Source organism: Natrix helvetica (genome assembly GCF_964273705.1).
Source record: "Natrix helvetica genome assembly, chromosome: 2".
NCBI lineage: Eukaryota > Metazoa > Chordata > Lepidosauria > Squamata > Natricidae > Natrix > Natrix helvetica.
In genome coordinates, this window is record NC_138552.1 from 246,926,089 (window position 1) to 246,938,397 (window position 12,309).

Below are 12,309 nucleotides of genomic sequence, written 5' to 3' on the forward strand. Positions count from 1 at the left end.
CAACAGCCTCTGGGGCTGGAGAGGATTGCCTCGCTTGCCTTCGGGTTTCTAAGGCTCCCCAGAGCAGCAGCGCCTTTGGAAGGAGCCAGAAGAGGCTCTCCAACGAGGGATTCTCAGCCTCCTTTCTGCTGCTCGGACTGCCGCTGCCACTGCCAGAAGCCTCCAATCGCTGCAAGGAGCCCGAAAAGCCGCGTGGAGCCATTTCGACGCTGGGAGGCTCCGTTTCTGCCACCACTTCGCCTGATCGTCGTTCCGGCCCCAGCTGTCCTATGCGGCTTCGCCCTTGGCCCCACAGCCTTGCCGCAGGCCTAACCCGCCCACGCCATCAGCGCGGCCTCAGCTACCTCGTGGCGCCGGCCATAGGCTTTGCAGCCTCAGTGGCCATTTTGTTTGGGCGCGAAAGTGTTTGGCGGCCATTTTGGCCACCAACTGTGAGTACTGGCTATGGCCTCCTCTCCTAATCCTGGCTCTCAGCTACCTCCAGTCCCTGTGACTCCGGCTCCTGCCACCGAGCCTCCTGCTTCTAAGGGCCGTAAGCGCAGGCCTGCTCCAGGAGATGCCACCCGGCCCCCTCCCAGGGATCCAAGGCCTGACCAAGGGGGCGCTGAGGAACCATCCCCCTGGGAGGATGATAGGGCCCCTCAGGCTCCGGCTAAGAAGGTCAGATCCAAGACCAAGCACACTGAGCCTCGCCATTTCCAGGCCTAAAGGCCTGCCCATTCTAGCCCCGCTCCTGATCTATCATCTGACTCAGAGGAGGACTTCTCTCCTGCTGCCTCAATTCTGCAGCCTGAGGAAGCCAGGGGCACAGAGGCCTTGGAGGACAGTGGGGATGATTCAGATTGTGGCAGGAGCATTACCCTGATGAGGATCCCCTCTACCAGGAAGATATTTCTCTCCATCCCTGCCGTCGCCGCTCCTATTCGCCAGGCATGGCTGATATGATCTATGAGGCCATTGAACGTGGGATTGCGGCTGGCCTTAAACACAGGTCTTCTAATCGCTCTGCTTCTCTCAGGTCTTCTTCTTCCTCCAGCTCTAGGCGCAGAGATGGTGCTCTCTCGGCTTCTTCGTCAAATGACCTACCCGGCACCTCCAACCAGCAGTCGGTCTTTGGGGGAGAGGATCACCCGGCAAGAGACTCAGATCTGTCTGAGGATGAGGGTCTTCCCCCCGATCCACCTCCCTTTGTCGGTTTGTTTAAACCTGCTGTCTTTCGCTCTCTCCTTTTTAAGGCCAGGAAGATCGCAGGCATTCCTTCTCCTAAGACGGCTCAGATTGCGGAAGCAGACAAGGCTGACACCACTGACCCGCTCTTCACCCAGCCTACGGTGGAAAAGGAGGTGATCCCATCACCACGCTTCTTTATGGACGTTGTCCAAAATCAATGGGCATCTCCAGGTACTGCCCACCTCCCCAGTGCCTCGGATAAATGCCTGTACAATGTCTCTCCTGATCTCACCAAGGCTTTGGACCCTTCTATTGACTTACCTATCATTGCTCTGTCCTCTCTCAACGCGGCCTCGGCAGTTCCTGAGGAAACACTGCGGCCTGAGGACAAGAGGATTGAACAGACTCTGGTCAAAGGCCACCAGGCCTCAGCTTGGTCTGTTAGAGATGACACCTCCGCTTCATTCTTTAGCCGCTCCGCTCTCCTGTGGCTGAGACAACTCCAAGCTCGCCTTCCAGCCAGGGATTCTAGGGCTCGCAGAGACATTAACAAAATCAAGACAGCCCTAGAATACACTGCGGATGCCTCATTAGATGCGGCCCGGTTTGCATCCAAGGCCATTGCATCCTCCATCTCTACCCACCGGCTTATCTAGCTAAAACAGTGGCAAGCAGAAGCGCGAGCCAAGTGGAGGCTTGCTTCTTCTCCTTACTCTTCTTCACTTCTCTTTGGTCCTCCTTTAGAGCCCCTTCTGGTAGAATCCAAAGATAAAATGGCCTGCTCTACCAGGAGCCTTTTTTGAGGGTCCCTGGAGGCTGGGCACGTGACAAAGTGGTTCGGAGGGCTGGATCGCAAATCCAGGAGAAGGCCAAATCTGATAGTGGACCTGGCCCACGCGTTGGTGATGTCGTCCCAATGATCCGCGAAGGCAGCTAGACGTCCCCTTATGGGGAGATCTTCTAGGCAGCCATTTCTGCCTCTTAAAGGAATGATTGGAATTGTCCCTGAAGGGCTTCCAGGGCTGGAACCTCTGATTGTTCCTCCCTGATCTATTGGAGAAGGAGGGGGTCTGTCTAGGAGGGGCCTGTCGTTGCGGACGGGAGGTGGAAGCACCCCCGTCCTGTCTGCGAAAGGGCTGCCTGCGATAAAAGGATTGGCTCCGACCCTCCTGCTTTTTAGTGGCCGGTTGTAGGACCTTCCTTCTCCATCTGCTCCACATTCGGGCTATTCAACCTGTGCCTCCAGGCCAGGAAGGGCGGGGTTTTTACTCTCGTCTCTTTATCGTGTCAAAGTCTTCGGGGGGCTGGAGGGCCATCCTCGATCTAAAATTTCTAAATCAATTCATCAGGTACAGGAGATTCAAAATGCACTCTCTCCTGTCAATTCTGGAGAGTGTTCACAAACACGATCTCCTAACATCAGTGGACCTCACGGAAGCTTACCTCCACGTCCCCATTCACAGGTGGCACAGACGGTTCCTCCGATTCGTTTATGCGGGTCACCACTTCCAATATCGGGCCCTTCCCTTCGGGCTGTCCTCAGCCCCGAGGGTCTTCACGAAGGTGCTTTCAGTGGTAGCCACCCATCTGCGGGCTCTGCCCATCCGGATATTCTGCTACCTGGACGACATCCTCTTGTTGTCCAGGTCTCGCCCTCAGGGACCTCCAGGACACCCTTCAGGTGTTTCAAGATGTGGGATTCTCCATAAATCGGGAGAAAAGTCACTTCACCCCCACGTCTCGCCTGCTGCACCTAGGAGCCCTCATAGACTCCTCTCAGGGGAAAGTCTTCCTCTCTCAGGACCGCCAGGACAGTCTCAGGGAATTAGCCAGGGAGGTACGAAGGAGGCAAAGGGTCCCTCTTCTCCAGCTGTCTCAATTGCTGGGGAAGATGGTCTCCTGCTTCTCCATCATCCCTTGGGCACGGCTTCACAGCTGCTGCCTCCAGTGGTTTCTTCTGCCCTTCCAGAAGACCAACAGCAGCTGTTCCCTAGTGAAAGTCACCCTGACACCAGAGGTTCCGCGCTCTCTGGACTGGTGGGTATCCCCGGCCATAGCTCAGGGATCTCTCTTCAGGGAACCCCGCGTCTTGTGGTCACGACGGATGCGAGTCTGACGGGTTGGGGAGCGCACCTGGATCATCAGGTCGCCCAGGGACTTTGGACCAATTCCCACCTGTCCCAGAGTATGAATTGGCTAGAGTTAAAGGCCATCGATCTGGCCCTCCTCCATTTCCAAAACTCCCTTCACAACACCCACGTGCTGATCCGAATGGACAATACAACGGCCAAGGCGCATGTCAATCGCCAGGGGGGGACAAGAGCTGTGTCTCTCATGGAGTGTGCATTCCACCTAGGGACTTGGGCGGAAGCCAACCTTCTTTCCCTTCGAGCCGAGCACATCTCGGGGTCGGACAACACCACAGCCGACTGGCTAAGCCGCGCAACGATCAATCCGGCAGAGTGGAGCCTGAATCGCCGCATCTTTCTCCAACTGTCATCCAGGTACGGGACTCCAACCACTAGCTGCCCAGGTACCTGACTCGCTACACGACATCAGGCGCGGAAGGGGCGGATGCCCTACGGTGCAGGTGGCCTCGCAGTCTCCTGAACGCATTCCCTCCCTTCCCCCTGATTCAGAGTGTAATTCGGAAGGTGATAGAGGAAGAGGCCGAGCTCATCCTGATTGCTCCCAATTGGCCACGCCACCCATGGTATGCAGACCTAATCAATCTGTCTGTGGAGCCTCAGTGACATCTACCAATGATTCCGTCCCTCCTCCACCAGTGCTCCCTCCACCACCCCGACCTGCACTGGCTACGCCTAACCGCTTGGCGGCTGAGTGGGTGGTCCTGAGGGCGGACAATCTTTCCAAGATCAATACCATTCAGGCCTCCCCCTGCCCGACTACAAATAGAATTTACGAATCTACTTGGCAGACCTTCGTGGTTTGGTGCCACGCCCGAGGAATAGACCCCCCTAAAGGCTTCAGTGGCCCCACTTCTTGATTTTTTACAACAAGGCCTTAATAAGGGACTTTCACCAAGCACCTTACGACGACAGGTGTCGGCGCTCTCTTCTGTTCTATCACTTCACCGGTATGAGCCCATCTCTCTGCACCCTCACGTCCGCAGATTCATTAAGGGGGTATCCAATCTCTGCCCTCCGGTCGTTCATCGCTTTCCCTCCTGGGATCTGACCAAGGTCCTGGACTTCCTTACTGACCCTCCCTTTGAACCTCTCAGGTCAGCAACCTTACATCACCTCACACTTAAGACAGTCTTTCTGGTGGCCATAACCTCTGCACGGAGAGTTTCAGAACTGGCAGCCCTTTCCATCCGTTCTGACTTATGTGTATTCCACACGGACTGAGTGGTACTCCACATCGATCCCACCTTTGTCCCGAAGGTCAATTCAGCATTCCATCGCTCCCTAGATATCACTCTCCCAAATTTCTGCCCTGCCCCATCTCACAGGCTGGAGCATAAATGGCACAAGCTGGACATTAGGTGGGCTCTTAAGATCTACATAGCCATGACGGCGGCCTTCAGGTGCACTGAAGCCCTCTTTGTATCCTTCCATCCTACCAACAAAGGGCTAAAACCTCCCCCTTCCATGATTGGCCGGTGGATTAGGTTGGCCATTGCTCAAGCCTACATCACGCATCATATCATTCCTCCGCCTAACATTACGGCTCACTCCACACGAAGTGTGGCCACGTCGGCGGCGTGGGCACGGCAGGCCTCAGTGGAAGAAATTTGCAGGGCAGCTACTTGGTCCACCCCTAATTCCTTCATTAGACATTACAAGGTGGATCGATATGCATTGGCAGATGCTACCTTTGGACGGCGCGTCCTTCAATACGTTCTTCCTTCTCCAGCTCCTAGGCCAATCTCATGCCCTCCCGGGGACATGCCAGCTTTGGTACGTCCCATGCATGACCGCTGTCTCCACCAACTTGGGAGAATGGGGCGTTGGTTCTTACCTGATACGCACCTTCTCCGGGCAGGTGCAGACAATGGTCATCCCCACCCTTAGGGTTCTGGCCTACCTTGCAGGGAGGATCTGGGAGCATGTTGTGTAGTCACCAAACGGAGAGCGGTTGTTCACAGCACAGCAGTACTCATCTCCTTCGTCACGAAAAGCGGGAGCATGCTCCACAGAGACGATGACATCACTTAGGTAGATTCAGTTCTATTGGTTACTGACTGAGTTAACCCATGCATGACCGCTGTCTCCACCTGCCCAGAGAAGGGGCGTATCAGGTAAGAACCAACGTCCCAATTTCCCCCCTTCTGGCACATTAAATATTACAGTTGGTAACTCTTGAAGGTGTCTAGGGGATGCCTTTGGCGATTGCAGCTTGGGCCTTCAGGTTGTTTATGGTATAAAATCTAAGTTATGCTGATACATATGAACAATAGAGATGAATGTTTTTGAGCTCAGGTAATATAAAAAATTGTAACATGAAATAAATGTCAAGAAATAAATTAGTTATCCAGAAATTATACTGTTGTTTTTAATGTTTAGATTGCTTTTCATTTTTTTTAAGGCAGAGGAAGCCCAAAGAAAACTAAGACGACAAAATCGGGAAGATACAGGTACTAGTGTATATTGTTTAGTGTTTCTAGTGTATATTGATCTCTCCATATTTGTTGCTCTCATTTTTTTTAATACATGGGGGTCTTAAAAAACCATATTGACTTTAAACTAGATTAACAGATATTGTGAATTAAAACAGCTATTTTTTTTTCAATCAAAAAATAATGCTACCATTAAAGCAAAAGTCTGAGTATGCCGTAAATGACTACATTATTTACCTCACTACATTTGTATATGTGACATAATAGGCTGCTTTAAAATTTAGTATCAGCTATGAATTGTACCTCAAACTATACACATTGTTCTTTAGATTATTCTTGTCCAATTTGGGATTCATGAAATGAATGTAGTCACTATCTAAAAAATGCATGTAGTGTATTCTAGTTACTTTACTAGCCATCTGTATGGTTTCAAGTAACTCAAGAAATATCTGCTAAGTGCCATACATTGTGATTAGTGTTTATGTTGATTTGCAATATAGTTTGAATTTGCATACACCATTAATGAAGTGTTACAACATAATCTATAGAAGACTTTATAGAACAAGATATTATCAGTCAGAATGGTGTGGCAATTAATTTTTCATCTCTGGATCATTGATTATGATGTTATTCATAATATGTTAACACTGGATGTTACTCCAGTGTTACTTGGTTCATCAAAAGTTATTAAATTGCATAGGATGCAACCTTTAATATTAATACTCGCCAAGTCTGATTTAATTGAAAGTAAGCATTCTCAAACTCAGGGAATTTAGAGTAGGAATAAATACTGGTAGTTCTGAAGAATTATTGAGAAGGGAACAGAATTCAAACATACTAATTTCAGCTAACATGCATAGGTTCTGATGCTGTCGCAATTTTGCTATTTCTTTTAAATCTTACAAAAAAATCAATGGTTCTTACTGAACACAACAAAATTATTTTTTTAGCCAAAAAATATTTTATTGAAGATTCAAATTAACTACATGTGCCAGTTTGAAAAGCAACTAAATTTGTTTTGGGACCTTTTACTTGAAAAGAAATTTATTACTGAGCTATTACATCTCTCACATCTATCTAGGTATATATACAGAGGGTACGGGTAGGATTGTATTAAAAATAAAATAAACTAATTTATTTTGTTAATTTGAAAAGTTCCACACCTCTTCTTAAATGTTCCTAACATATTGAATTATCTAACTGTACAACTTTCCCAATGTATTAACAGTGTATTAATTTCTGTTTCAGCGCTTCCACCTCCTGTATTACCACCATTTTGCCCTCTGTTTGAAAGCCTGATTAATATTCTACAATGTGATGTCATGTTATGCCTTATGAGAACAATCCTTCAATGGGCAGTAGAGCATAATGGATATGCCTGGTCAGAGTCCATGCTACAAAGGGTGTGTTAAAGTTTTCATTAATTCAAGAATACAAATTATGTAGAATATACAGTACTTCTGAAAAGGGAAATTTTGTCATGTTTTTCCTAGATTCTCCACTTGATTGGAATGGCACTACAAGAAGAAAAACAGCATCTTGAGAATGCTAGTGAAGATAATCTTGTGACTTTTACATTCAGTCAGAAAATTGCAAGTAAGTTGTTACTTCTGCAAAAATTTCAATCTCTTCATATTTCTTGTACCTAATACTGTGGTGACAAGATGTATTATTAAGAATATATTGCTTATATTTAAAAATTACTATTAGAAATAATAAGTGTCTGTAGAGAATCTCAGTCATCCAGGTCATAGTTGTCCCAAGACGCTTTTTTTCAGAAGACAACTGGATTGTTTTTTCCTTGAGAAGACGACGATGTTTCACTTCTTATCCAAGAAGTTTCATTGCTTCTGGCAGGATGGGGGGAGGGGTCAGATTAGTTCTCACGTGATGGAGGGAGGTGTTGAAAGGATCATATTTCTTTGCAATCATCTGGTCATTAGCATTCTCCCGGAGATCACTTGAGACCACTATTGGGGGTGGGGGACATTGCAATAACTCTAAATTGTTTATGGAGATAAATCTATTATTTTCTATAATGAACTATAGATAAGATATATGATGATAGGTGATAGATACAGTGGGGCAAAAAAGTATTTAGTCAGCCACCAATTGTGCAAGTTCTCCCACTTAAAAAGATGAGAGAGGCCTGTAATTGGCATCATAGGTAGACCTCAACTATGAGAGACAAAATGTAAAAAAAAACACCAAACAATCACATCGGCTGATTTGGAAAGAATTTATTTGCAAATTATGGTGGAAAATAAGTATTTGGTCACCTACAAACAAGCAAGATTTTTGGCTCTCACAGACCTGTACCTTCTTCTTTAAGAGGCTCCTCTGTCCTGCACTCATTACCTGTATCAATGGCACCTATTTGAATTTGTTATCAGTATAAAAGACACCTGTCCACAACCTCAAACAGGCACACTCCAAACTGCACTATGGTGAAGACCAAAGAGCTGTCAAAGGACACCAGAAACAAAATTGTAGACCTGCACCAGGCTGGGAAGACTGAATCTGCAATAGGCAAGCAGCTTGGTGTGAATAAATCAACTGTGGGAGCAATAATTAGAAAATGGAAGACATACAAGACCACTGATAATCTCCCTTGATCTGGGGCTCTCACCCCATGGGGTCAAAATGATCACAAGAACGGTGAGCAAAAATCCCAGGACCACATGGGGGGACCTAGTGAATGACCTGCAGAGAGCTGGGACCAACGTAACAAAGGCTACCATCAGTAACACACTATGTCGCCAGGGACTCAGATCCTGCAGTGCCAGACGTGTCCCCCTGCTTAAGCCAGTACATATCCAGGCCCATCTGAAGTTTGCTAGAGAGCATTTGGATGATCCAGAAGAGGATTGGGAGAATGTCATATGGTCAGATGAAACCAAAATAGAACCGTTTGGTAGAAACACAACTTGTTGTGTTTGGAGGAGAGAGAATGCTGAGTTGCATCCAAAGAACACCATACCTACTGTGAAGCATGGGGGTGGCAACATCATTCTTTGGGGCTGTTTCTCTGCAAAGGGACCAGGACGACTGATCCATGTACAAGACAGAATGAATGGGGCCATGTATCGTGAGATTTTGAGTGCAAACCTCCTTCCATCAGCAAGGGCATTGAAGATGAAAAGTGGCTGGGTCTGTCAACATGATAATGATCCCAAAAATACCACCCGGGCAACGAAGGAGTGGTTTCGTAAGAAGCATTTCAAGGTCCTGGAGTGGCCTAGCCAGTCTCCAGATTTCAACCCCATAGAAAACCTTTGGAGGGAGTTGAAAGTCCGTGTTGCCCAGCGACAGCTCCAAAACATCCCTGCTCTAGAGGAGATCTACATGGAGGAATGGGCCAACATATCAGCAACAGTGTGTGCCAACCTTGTGAAGACTTACAGGAAATGTTTGACCTCTGTCATTGCCAACAAAGGATATATAACGAAGTATTGAGATGAACTTTTGATATTGACCAAATACTTATTTTCCACCATAATTTGCAAATAAATTATTTCCAAATCAGCCAATGTGATTGTTTGGGTTTTTTTTTTTACATTTTGTCTCTCATAGTTGAGGTCTACCTATGATGCCAATTACAGGCCTCTCTCATCTTTTTAAGTGGGAGAACTTGCACAATTGGTGGCTGACTAAATACTTTTTTGCCTCACTGTAGATGATAGATAGATAGATAGATAGATAGATAGATAGATAGATAGATAGATAGATAGATGATAGATAGATAGATAGATAGATAGATAGATAGATAGATAGATGATATAGGCATATTATATTGAAACATAAAGAACAAGAAAGAGTAAAATAGTGAAAAGAAGCACCCATTGGATTCTTGTTCCTCTGTATTAAATTTATATAGCCAAAATAGATGCAAATAGATTTTCCTTCTTTTTCTTTGAAACAGGACCTGGTGAGGCACCCCGCAATTCCCCAAGTATATTAGCCATGCTAGAAACTTTGCAAAATGCACCCCACCTAGAAGTGCATAAAGACATGATCAGATGGATACTAAAGGTAAGTTGTACTATACCCTACTATAAACTTTATAGATCTGTGGCCAAAATAAAAATTTTAAGTAGTGAATACTAACATAGTTTCTTGTTTCAGACTTTTAATACTGTTAAGAAACTCCGGGAGAGATCTTCTACAAGTCCTGTTTTGGAGACTGAGGGAAATTTTATGGAAGAGGTAATATCAATGCAAGGGAGAAGCAACACAATTTGGGTAGTACGTGTGTCCACAGGCAGATTCTAAATATAATGATAATCTAGCCAGCAACATATTTTACAAGTTATTTTATATTACTATGCAACATGTCTAATATTTATGTCAAGTTTTCTAATTAAAAACATTTTTATTCAGTAAGGTAGTGGTAGTCACAATAGTGACTAATGGTGCAGAGTAAAAGCTTTATTATTAACTGATAATGATTGACTGAGCTCTCTTTACCAAAGAGAAATTAATTTGATTCTGTGGCTTTATTTTAATGTTTAATTGGATGAAACTTGAAGGAAAAGATTTAATAGAATTGTGATTCCACCGGAAAAACAAATCCTGTCAATTTCAAGTGTTTAGTAGGTTTTATAATGACCTGGATGAAAGTGAACACGCTGAAATTTAATTCCAGATAGGGTAGAGTACAATTGTATGATAGAGTTGAGGATAGGTATAAATTGTTGTGAACGGGTTGGCTTCCTCTGAAAAAATAAATCAATTGTCAGGAAGTGTATTTTCAAATTCTGTGTGGTAGTGGCTGCAAAGAGCACACGCACAATTGCATTTAGCAAATATTCCTAAGCTGATTAAATTTTACAACAGTAATTCATAACTTGCTAGCATTGTCATTAGCTTACTTCAGTGTGCTCTACATGGAGCAACTCTCAAAGGTTCTCAGGAATTTACAAAATGTGACCACTAGACCATTACCTACTACACATTTTTGTGATCACGTTGTACTAATACTGAAAGAGAAAAATTGGATGCCATTTGTTCCTTGCCTAGTAGAAGTAGCACATTTAAAACCTTGTCTAACTAAGGGTTTGACTCTTGTTATGAGCTAACTTGAATATTGAGATCTGCAAAAAAAGCCTTACATAAAAGAGCCATTGATTGGGCATCTGATAAAGGGCCTTCTATTGTGACATTCCCTTCTTGTGGAACGTACACCCTTTGAAATTGATTAGTCTCACTTTCTCTGCTTTTAGAAAAGGAGTCAATAGAACTTTCCATCTTTTGGATTGTTTAATGTTACCTTTGTACATTATTTGAAACGTTAAAAAAATATAATGTATCCATAAAATTGTTTTATGGAGAAACATGCTATAACTTTAGTTAATAAAAATAATTTAAGAAGGATTTTCTTTAATGAATGACTGCATTCCTAAACAGAAGAAAAGTGGTAAATAGTGCTTGATTCATTTTGACTAATACTAATCTAACATACTAATCTAACACGTGGTGGCTCAGTGGCTAAGATAATGAGCTTATCGATCAGAAAGGTCGGCAGTAACAGAGTAAGCTCCCGTTACTTGTCCCAGTTCTGGCAACCTAGCAGTTTGAAAGCACGTAAAAATGCAAGTAGAAAAATAGGGACCACCTTTGGTGGGAAGGTAAAAGTGTTTCATGCGCCTTTGGCATTTAGTCATACCAGCCACATGACCATGGACAGCGCTGGCTCGTCAGCTTTGAAACGGAGATGAGCAATGCCTCCTAGATTCGGGAACAACTAGCACCTATGCGCGAGGAGAGCCTTTACCTTTAATCTAACATGTGCATTAAATACATAAATTGCACATCTGCAAAGACTTACATTATTAATTATATACCATTGCTGACATATTACCTTAATAGAGCTCACGAGATAAAGAAAAGGCTGAGAGGAAACGAAAAGCAGAGATTGCTAGATTGCGAAGAGAGAAGATCATGGCACAGATGTCTGAGATGCAGCGGCATTTCATTGATGAGAACAAAGAACTCTTCCAGCAAACTATAGATGAACTTGAAACTTCTACCTCCAGAGTGCATGATCATAGGTAAGATCAAAGTGTTAATAAGCTTCGGCAACCTTTAAAACAATTAATCAGTGGAACAACTTGCCTCCAGAAGTTGTGAATGCTCCAACACTGGAAGTTTTTAAGAAGAGATTGGAGAACCATTTGACTGAAATGGTAGGGTTTCCTGCCTGAGCAGAGAGTTGGACTTGAAAACCTCCAAAGTCCCTTCCAACTCCGTTATTCTATTACTGTGTTCTAACCTAAATGTTACTTAATTTTTAAACATGGAAACTTCTTTTTACTGTTTTGCAGTAGCATTTCCATCAGTGTTTACATTTCTAATTTCCTGACCATTCAACTTATGAATGCTTGTGTCTTCACAAAATTGTTCCAATTCAATTGTATATATTACTCACAGATAGGGGAATGCAGTTTTGAACAGTTCTCTCTCATTGGGAGACTCACTGTTTTGAGTGTTGGAATAAAATGAAAGGTTTGATACACATTAAGTAATAAATTTACCCCCTTCTCCAACCAAGCATCCAG

At 44.7% G+C, this 12,309-nt stretch overlaps 1 protein-coding gene across 2 annotated transcripts in view; it reads left to right on the forward strand.

Moving 5' to 3' along the window:
* UBR2 (ubiquitin protein ligase E3 component n-recognin 2) overlaps nt 1-12,309 on the forward strand; it is a 68,483-nt gene that overhangs the window by 34,366 nt on the left and 21,808 nt on the right. For both annotated transcript variants that reach the window (XM_081945233.1, XM_081945232.1), the window contains exons 24-29: nt 5,722-5,770; nt 7,001-7,155; nt 7,246-7,348; nt 9,675-9,784; nt 9,878-9,958; nt 11,621-11,802. In XM_081945233.1, the coding sequence (XP_081801359.1) occupies nt 5,722-5,770; nt 7,001-7,155; nt 7,246-7,348; nt 9,675-9,784; nt 9,878-9,958; nt 11,621-11,802 (680 nt within the window). The remainder of the gene's footprint in view (nt 1-5,721; nt 5,771-7,000; nt 7,156-7,245; nt 7,349-9,674; nt 9,785-9,877; nt 9,959-11,620; nt 11,803-12,309) is intronic.